Below are 17,118 nucleotides of genomic sequence, written 5' to 3' on the forward strand. Positions count from 1 at the left end.
AACCTGGGAGCCCCCATCCACAGGGCCGGTCTCCGCAGTGACCTCTGCACGGAGGCAGATGGGCATCTGGCTGTGCAGGGGGCCCAGTCGAGAAAGACTCCTTTTTCCTAGAGAGAAGTCTCCCTCAGTCCCGAGCTGAGCACGCACTCTATCCCTGAGCGCGCAGGACCGCCGGGACAGAGGGCGGCTCCCCGGCGGAGGCCTCCCCTCGGCAGGTCGCGGGGAGAGGGAAGGGGGACAGAGGAAGAGAGAGCACGGTCCAGGCTCGGGACTTGAAGCCCCGCCCCCAGAGCGCCCGGCCCGCAGCTCAGCGCCCGGGGCTCCGCTGGAGCGGCCGCGGCGGGGAGGGGGCGGCGCCGGGCGGGGCGGTATATCCAGCGCGGCGAAGGGCGGGCCCGTCAGTGCCTGGGCCAGGACAAGCCGGGTGGAAGTACCGGGAGCAGCAGCCGGCAGCCGTCACGCGCGTGGCCGTCGCTCTAGGGGCACAGGGAGCCTCTGAGCACGAGAAGACCCCGCTGCCGTCCCGCACGTCGCGCGCCCCGCACCTCGCACCTTGCCGCTCGCTTTCCGGGCCCGCGCCCCGCGCCGCCATGAACCACTCGCCGCTCAAGACCGCCCTGGCCTACGAATGCTTCCAGGACCAGGACAACTCGACGCTGGCCCTGCCGTCGGACCTGAGGATAAAGACCGGCACGTCGGGCCAGCAGCGCGTGCAGGAGCAGGTGATGATGACCGTCAAGCGGCAGAAGCCCAAGACTTCCCAGTCGTCCACCCCGAGCCACTCCAACCGAGGTAAAGGCCGGATGCGCGCGTGGCCGGGCGGCGGGGCGCGGGGCGCGCGCAGACCCCAGCAGCGCTCCCCTCCGCCGCCGGGTCTACTGTGCAGCCGCCGCTCGGCGGCGCGCTCACGGTGTTGGCGGGTGGAGACGCGGTGGGAGACGCAGTCAGGGCCGTTCTCGGGGCCCAGGGCTCTCTCTTCCCCGGCCTGCTCCGGGGAACTGTCTCCGCGTCCTGTCTTACCCGGTCGCCCGGGGTCGTGCGCCTCCCTCACCCCGCCCCATCTTGCCCGGACTTAGCTGCGGGATCTCGGTGGCTGGGGGGGTCCGGAGGGAGGGCGGTGCGTGGCTGCCCGACGGGCAGGGAGTCACGGAGACCCGAGTGGAGGCCCGGGAGGGGCGGGCGGCTGGGGAGGTGGCGCAGGGAGCAGACAAGCCCTTGTGACTGCGCGGCGTGGTAGCGGGAGCCTCGCACCTGGAAGAGGCATGTGTGGTTCCAATGTCGCCCCGGGCCAGTGCGGACCCTGGGAACTGAGGCCGGGAAGGGGACCAGGATGCCCTCTTTCCCGTGGCTGAGAGAAACCCACTTTCCCACGGGATTCGCCCTGACCCACTCAGCTTGCCTAGAAACAAGTGTCTTAGGGGCAACTAGGGAATTCTGTGGCCAAGATTGGGAATCCCCCGCCCTCGACCCCCCGCCTCGCTGGGCCCTCGTGGTGGGCACTTGTCCATCTAGGTGCCGGCCTGGCCAGCCCTCTCCCCCTTCCACGGTAAGCTCCCCCACCTGAGGGCGGCCAGGAGAAAGGGGTAGGACCCCTGAAACGCAAGGAGGAAGGTATGATACCTGACAGGGCCCTTTGCGGAGGATTTTTAGACCAAACGCTTTCATACAAACAATTCCCAGTGAGAATTACACACAGATCAGGGCACCTTCTATTTATTTATTTAAATGCTAATAAAGACGCTGCAGACTGCAAACCAGTACAGGTCATCCAAGATTTATTTATTGAAAAAAAGATATATTGATCAAGTCAGGTGTTCATGAGAGAGCGGGGAGAATGAGGGTAGTAAAGAGGTGGGGACAAAGGGGATGAAATCCTCACCGATTCTCCCACACACGCGTGCGTACGCGCGCACACACACACACACACACACACACACACCAGCTCACGATTTCAACCTCTGTGCCCCCGCCCAAGTGGCCCCCGTGTAGAGCTGAGGGGGAGAAAGTGGCTGGCGGAGGACTCCCCTGCACCCCAAACCCAAAGGTCTGTGCGGCTGTGCCCCTTACCCTGGCCTGGGCCCCCTACTCCTCTCCTTCCAGACCCCCACTCAAGATCACAGCCTCCAGAGCGCTTGCCCCCTTCCCTTTTGTTTGGTGCCTTGGTAGCTGCTTCCAGCCTTATTTGGAAGTAGGTTTGGGAAACAAAGTGCCCTTCCTGGCCACAGCCCAGTCACAGCTCAAGCCAACCTCCTCTCTCCCTTGCTGCAGACTCACCTGTCCCCACCCCACTCCCGCTCTGTCCCTGGCCTGAGCTTGAGGCTCACAGCTCCAGAAAAGTCTCAGACCAGCCCCGGTGACCCAGACACCCCCTCTGATTCCCCCATGGGGCGCTGGCTGGGCACTGTGCCCCTGGCCTCTCTCTTTGTGGGTGACACATCCATCCCTCTTCTCTCCACTTCTCCATCCCAAGGTCCTCCGGGGGCGTCAGCAGGCAGGGGCGGACTCTGATGGCTAGTGCGTCCCTCTCTGAGGGCTGACCCTGGAGGCATGTCCCCTCTACCCCTGGCTCTGACCAGTTTCCCCAGCGGCACTGTAGCTGGGAGAGGCCGTCAGGCCACCTGCAGCTGGTGTTTCTGGTTTATCCGGCTTTGTCTCTTCGCCAGCGCCGCCCAGGCGTCCCCCGTTTGTTCTGTGACTGCCTCTCCCTGCTTTGGTCCTTCTCTGTCCTGTTGGTTTCACTCCATGTGTCTGCTCTGGTCCCCGGAGGGGTGATTGGCGGCTGTGAAAGGACCACACCCCAGGTCATCCCCCTCGCCCCCTGCACAGACTCGAATTCTCTTTCAGTTGCCCAAGAGAGAAGAGCAGGTTTCTCTGGGGTCTTTGATTCTCCTGGGCCCCCGCCCTGAAGAAGGCCAGGTGCGCCCCCACTGACCGCAGAGGAGCTGCCTCTCCCTGTAGCCCTGTAGGACAGTCAGGGGTCAGCCACCCAAGATCCTGGCAGTAGGAGTGTCTTTTGTTCGGAGCCAGCCCGTAGGGCTGCCTTCCATCCTGTCAGGGAGGGGCCTTGAGCCGCCGAGGGCTGGGTGTGGGACCGCGTGGGAGAAGCCTGGCATGAACGCCAGTCTCTGCCGTGCCCTCCCCAAAACACGGGCCCAGACGCATGGCCCACCCTGTCAGGCAGTCCCCGGACAGGGAGGGGTTCTCTGGGGCCTGGAGACCCGCAGGAGGAGGCTGCTCAGGACCCGCCCACCCATCTTCTCCTGAATGGGGCCCCTGAGCATTGCTGCCCACGCTTCCCGAGGGTCCCCGTGGGGCAGCGGGAGGAGCCCGGGGACGTGGCTGCCCAGCCGGAGATCAGGGCTGGGAAACATGACCTCCTTGCGGCGGGCGGGGAGCCGCTGCGGGGTGGGCCGTGGGGTGAGGGACTGGTGCGCTGTCGTCTGGCCCAAGCGGAGACAACTGCCATTTTCATGCCCTTAATGCTCCGCTTGGAATCTCTTCCTAAAGCTGAACCCAAATCTCCTCTGATCCAAGTCCGAAGCCGCTGCTGCCACACACACACACACACACGCACACACACTCACCCTCACATATACATGCACACAGACACACACGCGCGCGCACACACACATACGCACACACTCACACACACACAGCTCGGTGGAACCGTCTGCCTTCCACACATCACTCCAGGGAGTCTTAACCCACGCGCTCTGCCCACTGCCCCGGGAGCCATCGTCAGCCTTGGGCCCGAAGGTTCTGTCTCCATTCTTCTCAGAAGCACCATTTCCCACCTGTGATGGTCAGAGGTGGGGGTGGGGTGCGCTGGACAGGTGTCCTGCTCCCCGGGGCCCTCCTGGGGGCAGACTTGTGCCCAGGGGAGCCAAGACCCTGTCTTAGGGCCCCGCTGGCCGGCTCCCTGGATTCATGGGGGGCTGTGTCTCGGCGTGACCCTCCACCCTGGGAGGTTCTGCTGTCTCTACTCTCCTGGAAGGTGTCCTGCCCTGACCACAGGCTGGGGTTATTTTCTCAGGACCAAAACTGAGACGGGAGGAGGTACGTGTCTGTGCTTAGGCCTGCCCCAGCAGGGAAACATCTTAGTTAAACTTCAAGCAGACCAGTTCTCATTTCTTCACAATGCCTCCTCTAGGAGCTGAGGGCTTAGCCAGAATTTCCACCGGCCTGTTACAACTCCTGCAAAAATGCCGAGTATTCCAGGGTGTTCCCCCACCACATCCTGCTCCTTTGCTAAACTCATTGACAGAGATTAGAAAACAAATAAACAAAACAAAAGAAATTCCTCTCCCCACACACGGAATTGTAAATATCAATAAGCCATTTGTTCTAGGTTTAAAACTCTGGGAGCTACTTCTGCGATAGGGTATGACCCGTAGAAGTTCTGTGATGTTTGAACAAAACAAAATGGAGGACTGTTTTCCATGGAAGGTAGCCTCCTGTGAGGCTCTTTGTAGGCACACGCCACACAGGCACGCATGTATGCACACGTAGACCCACCGCTGTGCACACACACGTGTCCTCACGCACACGCGCATTCACACGCGGCCCGCCTCGCGGCGCTTGTGCAGCGGCAGGAGTCCCGCTGGTGTCAGGAGGCTTGAGTTCTCTCTGATCTGTTGCCAGCTGCTGTGTGATCTCGGGCAAGTGGCTGCCCCTCTCTGGGTCTGTGCAACTGTAAGAGGCGGGGTGAGATCATCTCCAGATGTTTCCCTGGAAATAGATGGATAACTCACTGCTTCTGCAGACGGTTTCCCCAGACCGTCCGCAGCTGCAAAAAAAGCTCCTCCCCTCAAGACACGGCCCTCACGGTTTCCTTCCAGGAAGCATCAGATCCCCAAAAACCATCCTCCAAAGCACTGTCCTTGAGCATGGTTACACGTCGGAAGAGTCTGGGAATTTCCGGCCCCCAGAGGTTCCGGTTCAGTTAGTATGGGGACAGCGCGGGCGTGTGGACTTTTAAAGGCTCCCAGGCGGTTCTGATATGCAGCAAAGTTCAAGAATCCTCGTTCTGGCCTCACACAGAGACTCCCTGTGGGCACCACCCCCGTCACAGGCACACACCTCTACACACACACACAGGGACGGGCATCTAGTGTGGTAGTTGCTGGTGACGATGCTTTACCCTGGACCCCCTCGGGGGGCTGAGCCCAGGCCCCAGCACGCTTCTGCCCTCAGTCCAGCACGTAGGCTTAGTGATGGCCACACACAGGTCGGGAGGAGGAGAAGCAGGTTACCAGCAGAGCTGGGTTTGGACACACCCCGGTGTGCTTTGGTGTTTCCGTTCTGTACGCGTGCCCAGGAAAGGGCAACGACTGCGCCAGCGTGTCGGGTGGGGTGGAGCTGAACTCCTCCCGTCCAGGACAGGGCGGCGTGTCCACGAGCACCCCGCTGGCCTGGGTGGAGGGCAGAACATCCCCTGCGATGTTCGAGGGGCAGGAGCTGGGCTGCGGGACAGTCTGGGGTCCCAGACATCTCCGTGCCCTCTTCCGACAGTTCTCCTTATTGTCTAATTTAAATTCCTCTTGCTGTGGGCCTCACCCTGCTGGGCACCCTGGATGGGACGGATTTAGGGGGTGAAGTAAAGGCGTTTCTGAGGCCGAGAGACAGTGGGCTTCCTTTCTGAAGCTTTTTGTGCTAAGGAACAGATGTAAGTGCAGAAGCAGCTAGAAGAGGCAGGAGCCTTGTGAGACGCAGGTTCCCTCTCTGGGAGGGCCTGTGGCTAGCAGGGGCAGGGACGGGGGTGTGGGGAGACTGGGGTGGAGGAGAGGCGTTTCGGGCAACCTCTGCCCCTGGGGCAGCCCTTTGGCCAGGCTGGCCAGTGTCCCGAGGGCCTTCTCCAGGTGAGTCTGGTCCTGGGTCGGGGTGGGTGGAGAACGCCCCCAGCAGACACACACAGAGAATGTACAGCACAGACTGTGTCGAGCAGGTAGACCGAGTGCTGACACGGCTCCGAGGGAGAGTTGGGGCGCCGGGGTGGGAGGTGGTTCTTCTCCAGGAGGAGCTGGTTTTGTGCAGGCTTTGGGCTCCAGGGAGAGGCTTGGCTGAGAAGGAGAGCAGGAATGTTTCAGGCGTGGCGGGTGTGACCCATGGAAAGCTTGGGGGTGGAAGGATGAGTCATACCTGCGAAGGTTCATCCATCCCAGTGGGGAAGGAATCCCGGGGGTCCTGACAAAGGGCTGCCCAGTGACACAGGGAGAGTCAGGCCGCCGTGCAAGGCCAAAGGGAAGGGGCACCGGGGTGCTGCCGTGTGCGGGGTGGGTTTTCTGAGATGGCTTGTCACCCGGAGCAATGACCCACAGTGAGGCTTGCAGCGTAGGGAGCGGCCGGCCATGCTGGTCCACAGGTAAGGCAGACCTCTGCTCTCTGACCCCGGGCTTCTGTGGGAGGGCAGATGCCTCGAGGCAGACACACAGTTGGGCCACACGGAAAGGCCCATGGGCCCTTCCAGCGACAACAGCGGGTGCAGTGCTTCCCGGGAGGTGGGGTGACTGTGGGGCAAACTGGTGCTGGGACCCCCCTCCCTCCCCACCTCTGGACCAAGAATCCTCCCTGAGCATATAGCCTTGGGCGTTCTGGCTCCAGTCTCTCCCCGGTTCACCGACCCGCCAGGGACCTCTTTGGGTGGGAGGGGGGCCTGGTTGAGTGGAGGCAAGGACCCCAGTCCCCTGCTGCGCTTATGGGAACACTGAGCCTCAAGGCACCAGAGCTGGGCAGGGGGACCGTACCTCACCGTACCCTGCACTGAGAGGACAGGCAGCCTGGGGCACGGGGACCAGGTGGGGGTCATCAGGAAAGGGTTCCTAGAAGTGACAGTCCAGTGAGGTCAAGGGGCCAGTGGAGAAGTGCAGGTCATCAGAGCCGTCCCATCACTCTCAGTGAGAAGCTCCATGTTCTTCCTGCTGAACTTGACTTTCAGAGGGCGGTACTTCCCAACCAGACCCCCCAGGGTCAGGAGAGGGAGCGCTCGCTTCTGCTGTGGGAGTAACAGTCTCACAAACGGCTCGCCTCCCGCCTGCACCCCTTCGGGTATCTGGCACACTGCAAGGTGTGACTGCAAGTGTGTGAGGTGTCTGGACTCCCCACCCTCGAAACCTCGGCCCAAGGGCAGCTGCCTCCTGCCAGAGAAGCAGTGCTGGCTGGTGTGATGGCAGCTACATTCTCACAAGGAGGCCAAGCCAAGCAGCTCATGGTGGGAGTCAGGCAGTTTGACCCCCAGTTGCAGGTGATCTTGGGGAGATGCCTTCAGGAGCTGCCTGGAAGGGCCTGGAGGCCTTGGCCCAACCAGAAGTGAGAGTTACAGCCCACACCTGTCATCACCACAGTGCCCCCTGGGTCACAGGGACTGGCCTTGGAATGATAAGGTACTCCAGAGGTCATCTGCCTCCACGGCAGAGAACTCCCCACCTGTCGCACAGTGGAGAATGAGAGGGAGGCAGGCAGGTGCAGGGTGTCGGGGAGGATATGCTTCACCTGATGACCAAGAGGGCGAGTGACATCACTGCTGACAGACTCCCTCCCGAGCAGGGCGGAGGCTCTGTGGGAGCCTGCCCTCCACGGAGCCTCCTGGAGACGCCTCTCCCATAACTCTGTGTCTGTCACCACCCCAGATTTTTCATCCAAAGCAGCTGGCTGACCCACGCTTGCCCTTGGGTGAGAAATCCCTGCCCAGGTGAACCCTGCCTTGGCCTGCCCTGGAAGGGATGTCAGGAGTGGGCTGGACGGAGGGGAGATGGATGGGATGCTGGCTGTCGGCTGCAGCCCCTTTTCTCGGTGAGAGCGAGTTCTGGGCGTCCACGCCCATGAGATTGCCTCCAGACTCGTCCTGACAAAGGCAGCTTTTCCAGAGCTTCTGGAGAAAGGAAGAGGCATGAGCTGCCAGGGAGCTTGGAGCAATTCAGAGCCTCAGGGACGTCCGTTCTGGAGCCAGGCCTGGGCCTGGGGCTTTCTGGGGTGGGGCACCTCTGGGGGACCCTGAGGCAGGCAGCAAAGGAGGTGGTGATGTGATGTAGCCTTTGATGCCCAAACTTCTTCCTTGCTGAGCCCTGTCTCTAGAGAAGAGAGGTCAGGCTTCTCTGAATGCCCAGACACAAGTCTCCGTAATCACACAACCACGGGACCTTGAGGTCCAGAGAAGCCAAACCCCTCTGTCTGTAGAAGAGGAAGCCAAGGCCGAGAGAAGGCAAGTGCTTTGCCCAAATGCCGGAGCCAGGACCAATTCCAGCACCACTAGGCGCCCAGGACAGTGGGTCTGTGCCACAGCCGGCAGCCCCAGTGGCCAGTTGATCCTCTGTGATGGGGGGCATGGAGAATCAGGGACACTGCCCCTCCTGTGAGCTGTTGGGGGTCACCTGGCTCTGGACAGAGGAGGTGGCACCAGGCAGGGACATCTGCCACAACCCAAAGCTGCCCCTCTGCTCTGTCTTCTCCCCCCACCTCAGATACTCCAGCGCTCACCCCCAAAGGCTTGGGAGTCTGAGGGAGCACAGCCAATGGGGAGGGGTGAATTGAGCCAGGTGGGATCCCGGCCGGACCCTTCCCCTGATGCTGGGTCAACCCCCTCTCCCTGGATCGACTTTCCCCAGGGACCATCGCTTAGTAAGAGTGTAGGACCACCCTTGCTCCGGATGCCCAGGCCATGGGGCCATGGTTCCTAGTCTAGGAAATGGGGCACCAGGCAGGATGTGACCTGGGGTACGGACAGCAGGACAACCTCTTGGGCGGGGCCCGGTTGCAGGTTTTGAACTTGGGTTTACAGACGGTTGCGATTCAGTGGCTGTGGCCGAGGAAGGAAGGCAGACTCGGCACGGGACACGGTGTGAGCAAAGCCCCAGGCAGGTCACTGTCAGCCTCGCTTCAAGGGCAGCAGGACAGCGGGAAGAATTGGGCTGTCCTTTCGGGTTCCCCAGCCATCCGGTGAAGGAGCCTAGCGTCCAGGCTGCCTTCTGAAATCCAAAGCCACTTTACCCTTAATAAGAGTAATGACACTCTGTCCTCCCCGGAGCCTGTCATCTGTGGGCCCCCAAGCACTCGGAAGACAGTTCATTAATCCTCACCGGGCCTTTGAGGTTGGTGGCCGCTCCCCCTGCAGCAGCTGGGGCACCTGGGAGATGCAGGAGGGGGCGGAAAGCTGGGCTCGGGGACCAGAGTCCCGCGTGGCGTCGGCCCCGGACCCTGCGGAGCTGCCCTGCGGCCCTGAGGCTCTGGAGCTGCCGTGTGGAGCTCCGGGCTGTCGTCCATGAGTGGGAAGGCCGTCCTTGTGGAACTCGGAGCTGTGATTCCCTGGACCGGGATGACGGGGGCCTGAAGCCCTCCAGGCCAACTCCTGGCCTGTAGGTGTCTGCCCACCCCCGGCCACAGGGGTAGACCCCCAGGAAGGGGTCGGCCGAGGCCCTCGGAGCTGACCCTGCAGCCATCTGGCTGTGGAGGGCCGGGAGGAGAGAGGGAGAAGGTGAACAGACGGCTGCTTCCCCGTTCTCCTCCTCCAAGGCCTCAGCCCTGGTCTCCGAGGGCCGCAGGGCACCAGATGCAGAGGGGACGCCGAGGGCAGGAGGGCTGTGGGGAGCGAATGTCCTAACCCCTGCCCCTGTCCTCAAGGTTCCATGTATGATGGCCTGGCCGACAATTACAACACCTGCGGGACCACCGGCCGGAGCAGCTACTACTCGAAGTTCCAGGCGGGGAACGGCTCGTGGGGCTATCCGGTAAGGAGCTGCTTCCCGCAGGGTGTGGGTTCAGGCCTCATGGAGGAGAAGGCGTGTCCTGGTCGCCGAGACAGTGGTGCGGGGTGGGAAGGGTCCCCGAGGGGAGGCCCCCCAGCTCTGACCGGGTCCGTTTGCTTGGCCATCATTTCACACGTGGCTCTCACTGCAGCCTCCTGTCTGACTGGATATTTCTGAATGGCTCAGATGAGAACATTTTAGAAAAAGCGTAAAGAAAACATCATATTAAAAAAAAAAAGTCCATTTCCCAATATATCTGATTTGATCATAGATTTGAAAGAAGTTTGAATTCTCGTGGTCCAGTCATGTATAGGTTAGATGTTTCTAGAAAAATCCCGAAGGAACCCTCTCCTCAGTATGTGCTGATGACCAAGGATGTGTGCCCAGGGGGGAGTGTGGCTTGAGTTTGTAAGTTGGACAAACCCGCGTTCAGATTCTAGCTGTGTTACTGCCGAGCACATGACCTTGGGCGAGATTCTTCTACCTCTGGGTCTCAGTTCCCCCACATGTAAAATGGATATAACACAGTCTACCTCTGGGGATTGTTGTCAGGACTAAACGAAATAACGTGCATTAAAAAAAAACCTGATTGGGCTTCCCTGGTGGCGCAGTGGTTGAGAGTCCGCCTGCCGATGCAGGGGACGCGGGTTCGTGCCCCGGCCTGGGAAGATCCCACATGCTGCGGAGCGGCTGGGCCCGTGAGCCATGGCCACTGAGCCTGCGCGTCCGGAGCCTGTGCTCCGCAACGGGAGAGGCCACAGCAGTGAGAGGCCCGCGTACCGCAAAAAACAAGAAAAAAAAAAAACCAACCTGATTATAATCATTCTTAAGAATTTTTTTTTAAATTAGCATGAGTAGACATTATCCTAGATCCTTTAATCCCGGCCCTGTCATTGTCTTTCTGTGTGATCTCATCCCGCTATGCCCGTCCACCCATTACTGAACAAATATTTCTTTAGCCCTAACTCTCCATCAAGCACCAGGGCAGATGCCCTGGTTCAACCACACAAGCCCACGCAGGAGTTTTCTTCTACTCCACAATCGGGGTGTCGGGCTAGGTGACACCCAGGTTTTCTCCCGGTCTGCAAATCCTGTGGCTTCCCTTTCGTTTTGCTTATTTCAGCATTAGCCTATATTGTTCTGGAAATCCTTCTCTGAGGCCCTTCAGGCCTGTGCAGCTGGGGATAAAGGCCGCTTCTCCACGGGACTCTGGGCTCCGTCTGCTTGGGCCTCAGGTTTTAGCAGCTTTTGCTTTGAGTCCACATTGCTCACAGACGTCGGGGTCCCGGGCAGGAGAGAGGTGGGAGGTTTATGAGTGAGGTGTTCCTTGTGTTCCACTGGATTCCTTCCTACGTAAGTTCTCACTGGGGCTGATTTGGGAGGATCTGTCTTTCGTCACAGCTTTAACTAGGTCTGCTGTGAATTTATTTCCCTCCCTTTTTCCCGATTCTTGATGTCAGTTGATCCCCTCAGTGCCGATAACCGATAAAGACAGTTGACTGAGCCCAGTAGGCGGGCAGACCAGGCGTAGATGTGAGTAAAGGGCTTTGACAGAGAGACTGATGACCAGGCAGAATCTGAGAAGATGACTTCGTAATGCCCGTGAAAAGGATTAGGAGAGACCCAAGGAGGGGCAGGTGCCTGGACGGGACCAGCAGACAGATGAGTAATCGTGCTGACCGCGCAGATGTTATGTGTCTTTACAGTGTTGCATTGCCCAGTCAGAACTTGGTGCTTGGGTTCCCGCCCCGGGCCTCTGCTGCTCTCTGGCTCTGTGACTTTAGATCAAGCTCTGATTTCTCTGGGTATCAGTGTTCTCATCTGTGCGTGCTTCACCTCCACTCAGGGGTTGACGTGTTACATTAACCGGGACGTGTCATCAGATGGGCAGTGAGGGGTTGTTACATGTGGAGATTTGTAACCAGGACCTGCAGGGAACTCGTTCTGAGGGCCTTCTTGGGAGAGCCTGTGTGCGGCTGGGTTGAGCACTGCTTCTGGTCCATTAACTCGATCCTCACCGGCTCCCAGCTGCCCCTACACCCTCCCTGTGACTGTTTTCTGACGCCCGGTGAGAATTCCCTCCTTTCCCGAACCCCAAGGCCCAGCCCTCATCGCTCCTTCTCTCTGCCGGCGGGATTTCAGAGTGACTCAGTCAGGAGCTGCCTGGGCACGTGTCCCGGCTCGCTTAGCTCAGGAGGGGCTGTGGGACACGGGGCTTTGGTGGAGGGAGGCGGATGGGTGGAAGGATTGATGCTGGAGCCGAGCACGTCAGCCACGATGGCGGAACCGCTAGTCAGGACTTAGGGGAAGGGGGGCAGGGGGCAAGGCAACAGGGGTGCCATGGGATTTTCCCAGGGATTGGCACAGCTGAGCCAGGGGAGTTCAGTGCCCCCCCTCCCAGGAAACGAGCGCAGAGGGCAGGGGGAGGGAACAGGGCACACGGCCCCTCCTCAGAGGAGCCTCCATCTGCCCTGGGAGGACCGCAGACAGATCGAATGCAGGTGTCGGTTGCTAAGCTGGAGGAGTCCAGCTGTGCCGCCATTGCTGGAAGTGTTTCTGGAACCTCTAAAAAAATTATTTTTTATAAAATATAATTGTTGTTAGTGCCATTTTAGGGGCCATCTAAGAAAACCAGCCCCGTTTGTGTGTTGTCAGGACCTGCGTTTGAGCAGAAATGATATTAAGCCCTCTGAGAGCCTCACTCCTCAGATTTGTCTTGTTTCAAATATCAGATCAACTTCAAATAACAAAGACTGGTCACCGCTGACTATGTATTTTATTTAAGTATGCAAAGGGTCTGTGGGCACTTCCAAAAAGAAAGTTCTAAGAATGTTTGAGAAACAGTGGTGGTACCTTATGATTTTACCTTATATTCTAATTCAGCAATAGTCTTCTAATTTAAAAAAACAGATGAGATATATCTCATCCTACTATTTATAATCTATGATCACTTATATCACAAGATAAGAAAATTGAATATAGACGGTTTTGTCATAGAATGAAACAGAGTTAGTCTGACACACAAAAAGCATCAAGGGGCTTAAGGAAAAGAAGAACTGGTCCCGAGAAAGTCGTTGGCCAGTTGTTCTCTATTCTCTCCTGGTCCTCGGAGACCGTATCTGCTGGTCAGTGATGCCCAGAGGCCCAGGGAGGAGCAGGTGAGCTGGTGCAAAGGGTGGGGCACATCCAGCCCTTTTGCGCTCTTTTGCTGGGCATTTTATGGGATGTTTTCTGGTGTGTTTTTTTTTTTTTTGCAGTCTCAGTATTTTAAAACTATAGCATGTTCTGGGGACTTGGAACAGACGCATGAGTTCAGATCCCTTCATTTCCCCCCTTCCGTCCCCCAGCCAAGCCTACTCTTTCCTTGATGAGTCAGCCTCACATAAAAGACGCAGGGCAGTGGCCCCTTTTTCCTTCCTAGACTCAAGCTGGAGCCACTCAGCCGTGGGGGTCAGGGTGGGCTACCAAGTCAAACATAAAGAAATGCAATATCTGCGACATACTGGTCCCACAGTGTTATTTGTTGTTTACCTGATAGTCAGATTTAACTGGATGTCCTGCATTTTTATTTGCTGGACCTGGCGTTCCCCAGGTCAGGGTGTATTTCCACTCATTCCCTGTAATAAAAACAAGACTCCCTGAGTGCCCCTGTCCTAGGTTGGGGACCGAGGCAGAATTACTTTAGGGGAGCAAAGGGAGGCTGACGGCCCCCCTGAGGTCCTTGTACGGGGCACTTTGAACATGTCCCCTGGGTCGGCTGACAGCAGGGTGAGGGAGGAGGGAGGAGAAATCACTGAAAGCACGTGGGTTTGTCCTGGATGACGTTGTGGCAGGTGGACAGTTTAGCGTCCAGGGAAGGTTCTGGATTAAGAGGAGGGTCTCCCTTTCCACCGCCTCCAGCCCCAAATGGTTTTCCTATTTACAAATCAAGAAGCACATCTAGAGCGCTTACGTGCCTCTGGGCGTCACGTGGAGTGAAATGTGCTTTGGTTATGGACGGGCCTAGAGCGTCCCACCGGAGCCGATCCCACGCGCGCAGCAGCTGCCAGGCGGTCTGGGCCAGGGTGTCCCGTGGGGGTATCGTGCTGAATCCCTCCACCGTGCTCAGTTACACCAGCCCAGTGCTCGGGGCGGGGGCAGAGGTCAAGACTCCCCAGGAGAACGGCCAGGGGAAATTCTGCCTTCATTCTGGTCACTGACCCCATTTCTCTGCCTTAATCCAGGGTTCAGGGAATTCCCCTGTGGTCCAGTGGTTAGGACTCCGAGCTGCCACTGCAGGGGGCACGGGTTCAATCCCTAGTCGGGGAACTGAGATCCTGCATGCCGCACGGGGAGGCCAAAAAAAAAAATTCTTAAAAAAAAAAATCCAGGATTCGCTAGCAAATCTTCCTCCCAGCCTCTTCTCAGCTGTACTTGCTTAACCGATATGTCAGTATTTGGTGATCCCATCACGACAGGGTCTCCTGGACCACGTGCTGGGGACCCTCTCCCTGAGGGGGACTGGTCCTGCCCACCCCAGACCCAGAGACACCTGGGTGGCCCTCTTCTGTAGATGAGAGGGCTGAGGCTGTGCACAGCTCCGTGGGGCATGGGAACCCAGGCTCTGGTGAGCCATGTGTGCACAGGGTCTGCAGGCGGCAGGGCCCAAGGCCGAGGGGCTGCCGGAGAGAAAATGGCGGGACTCTAGCCCTTAAAGCAGAGAAAGGTCCCAATAAACACAGACCCCTCCCATGGCAGGTGGTGTGGAGGGACCAGCCCTGGGCCCTCAGCTAGCTGGATGACCCTCGGCAAATTCTTAACCTCGGCTGCTTGCCCATCTCTGAAATAGGTGAGAATTCCTATCTCGAAGGGCAGTCGGGGCTGTAAATAGGACACACCTGATCGGGTAGGAGGCCTGGATTCTGGTCTCAGCTTGGCTGCTACAAGCGGAGGGAAGGACCCGGGGGGGTCTTCACCTCCTGAGACCTTTTCTCATCCACGGAGCAAGGCTGTTGGACTAGACCTAGCCAAGGACCCCTTCAGCCCCGACTTTTCAGGGTTCTGTGCGGCTCGAGAGCTTCCTCTGGACAGCTGCGGGAGCCACAGCCTGGGCCTCACGGTGGTCTCCGGGGCCTGCAGGTGGGTGAGGGCTTCTGCATGACCTCCCCGCTTTCATCTGGGCACCTCCAGGCACCGGGGAAACAGCAGGCAGTTAACCCTTGCAGCAGGATGGAGAGCTGGTAGGCCCTCATTTCCTTTAGCTCTACAGAGGGGAGGTGGGCCGGTAACTCCCAGTGCTTAAAAACCCCGCCCCGCCTCCGGCCCTGCTCCCCTCTCTCAGCTGGGTTCTCTGGTGGGGTGCCTGCCCTCCGTCTGGAAAGTCTGGGGAGAGAAGGATGGAGGGGACGCATGCACCTGCCCTACGAAGAGGGGGTGATCGTCGTGCTTGCCAGCCCGGCGTCCCCCTGCCAGCAGTGACTCACCCCCACCCAGTCCCGCGAGCCCCAGGCTCTCGCCCAACGAGGATGCTGCTGTCGAGGGACAGAATTTGTCCGAGACAGGAGGCGAGGGAGTGGGGGCCGCAGGCCGGCCCCCCGCCCAGGCTCCCTCCCTGTAGGAGCAGCGCCCGGCTGGGCATCGCTGAGGCTGGAGACATCCCCTCTGTTCAAACTCATACGCCCATGTCGGGGTGTCCCTCGGAGTGGCCATGTGCATGGGGTGGCCCTGCTTTCCGTGCCGGACGATCCTGCTGGCCCCGGGCCGGAGCGTCCTTCTGAGCCGCTTTTCACTGAGGGCTGACTCCAACGTCTCGGAGAGGCTGCTCTTCCTGGCTCAGATTTGGGGGGAGCAGGGACTCTTTAGAGGCCAGGGGTGAGGTGGAGGAAAGGCCACTGGCCTGGGCGTGGGGCTCCGCAGCACTGCCTAGCGACCGCTGCTGGCCCTCCATCCCTGCCGGGCCCCGGGTGCACCATAAGACTGTCTCCTCGGCTCTGACGTCCTGTGTTTTATGTCCTCCCTGGGGGCAGAGAAGTCAGCACTGCGGGCCGGTGAAGGGAGAGGACCCGGCCCGCAGATCAATGCAAGCGGAGTCCCAGGACGGGCTCCAGGCGGGGAGCTGGGCTTGGGGGCTGCCCTTAGCCGACAGGAGCGGGCAGAGGGGTGCTGCCAGGCTTGGAGCTGGGACCGTAGCCCCTGGGCTGTCCTTTGTGAGTGCCCACAAGGCACAGGCATCACTCCGAGAAGGGCAGCTCCAGAGGCCAGGCCCAGGAGAGGGCAGTCACCTGTCACTGTCCCAGTTGGTGGACCCTTGTGGGGGAGGGAGGCGGGCAATTGGTCGCAATGTCCAGAGAGACGTGTCCGTCCGTGCAGGGGACTCAGTGTGGCCACTGTGTGGTTGGTGGGTGGGAGCATTGGGCTTTGCCAGCCCGGGACAGTCTGCAGGGGCCCCTCCCAGATGGGCTCGGGAAGGAGTTCCCCCTCCTCTGAGAGAGGACCGAGCCTGGTTTTACATCTTCCTTTGGCTTTAATCCACCTGTCACTTCCGGTCAGCGTCTTTCCCCAAGAAGGAGGCTCCCCTGTGATCTGCTTTGTTCCCACCTTCCTTCTCACATGCGTGTCACAGTAGAGCCGCTGAAACTTTAGAGGGAAGATTTGAAGAATCAAGGACAGTTGCAAACTTCTTTATTTCGCTCCAGAAGAAAATTAGTGAGTTTTAGTTTTGCCTTTTTTTTTTTTTTAACTCTTGACAAGAGCCAACAAGACTTGAAAGCCCTAACGCGCTAGTTAAAAACAACTAACAGGAGACTTCCCTGGTGGTGCACGGTTAAGAATCCGCCTGCCAATGCAGGAGACACGGGTTCAAGCCCTGGTGCGGGAAGATCCCACATGCCACGGAGCAACTAAGCCCGTGCGCCACAACTACTGAGCCCACGTGCCACAACTACCGAAGCCCGCGTGCCTAGAGCCCGTGCTCCGCAACAAGAGAAGCCACCGCACGGCAACAAAGAGTAGCCCCCGCTCGCCGCAACTAGAGAAAGCCCGCACGCAGCAACGAAGACCCAATGCAGCCAAAAATAAATAAATAAATTTATTTATTTAAAAGAAAACAAAAGCAACTAACAGACGAGACACCAGCGTGAGAGAGGGTGTGATGAAATGCTGGGGTTTGCAGCACGAGCTCCTTAACCCTCTCCGGGCCTCAGTCTCCTGGTCTGTCATTGGTGGGTGGGACCAAGTGACCACCCCGCCTTCTTCCCTAGCTCCAGCCCTGGTCCCCAGGGTCCTGGAGGTCTGGGGACGGAGCCCTGGGGTTCTGGGTTAGCAGGCAAGTGCCGGCTTTGCCAGGACCGCCACCTTCATGTTTGGTGGGCTGTCAGTGGGAGGAAGCCCAGTCCTCAGAACC

The 17,118-nt window shown here is 59.1% G+C and overlaps 1 protein-coding gene across 1 annotated transcript in view; it reads left to right on the forward strand.

The window, feature by feature from the left end:
* Positions 1 to 450: 450 nt before the first annotated feature.
* PKP1 (plakophilin 1) overlaps positions 451 to 17,118 on the forward strand; it is a 40,411-nt gene continuing 23,743 nt past the window's right edge. Inside the window, exons 1-2 of the mRNA XM_065879510.1 lie at positions 451 to 792; positions 9,613 to 9,719. Of these exons, the coding sequence (XP_065735582.1) occupies positions 591 to 792; positions 9,613 to 9,719 (309 nt within the window). The 5' untranslated portion in view covers positions 451 to 590. The remainder of the gene's footprint in view (positions 793 to 9,612; positions 9,720 to 17,118) is intronic.

The sequence above is a fragment of the Phocoena phocoena genome, chromosome 1, assembly GCF_963924675.1.
Source record: "Phocoena phocoena chromosome 1, mPhoPho1.1, whole genome shotgun sequence".
NCBI lineage: Eukaryota > Metazoa > Chordata > Mammalia > Artiodactyla > Phocoenidae > Phocoena > Phocoena phocoena.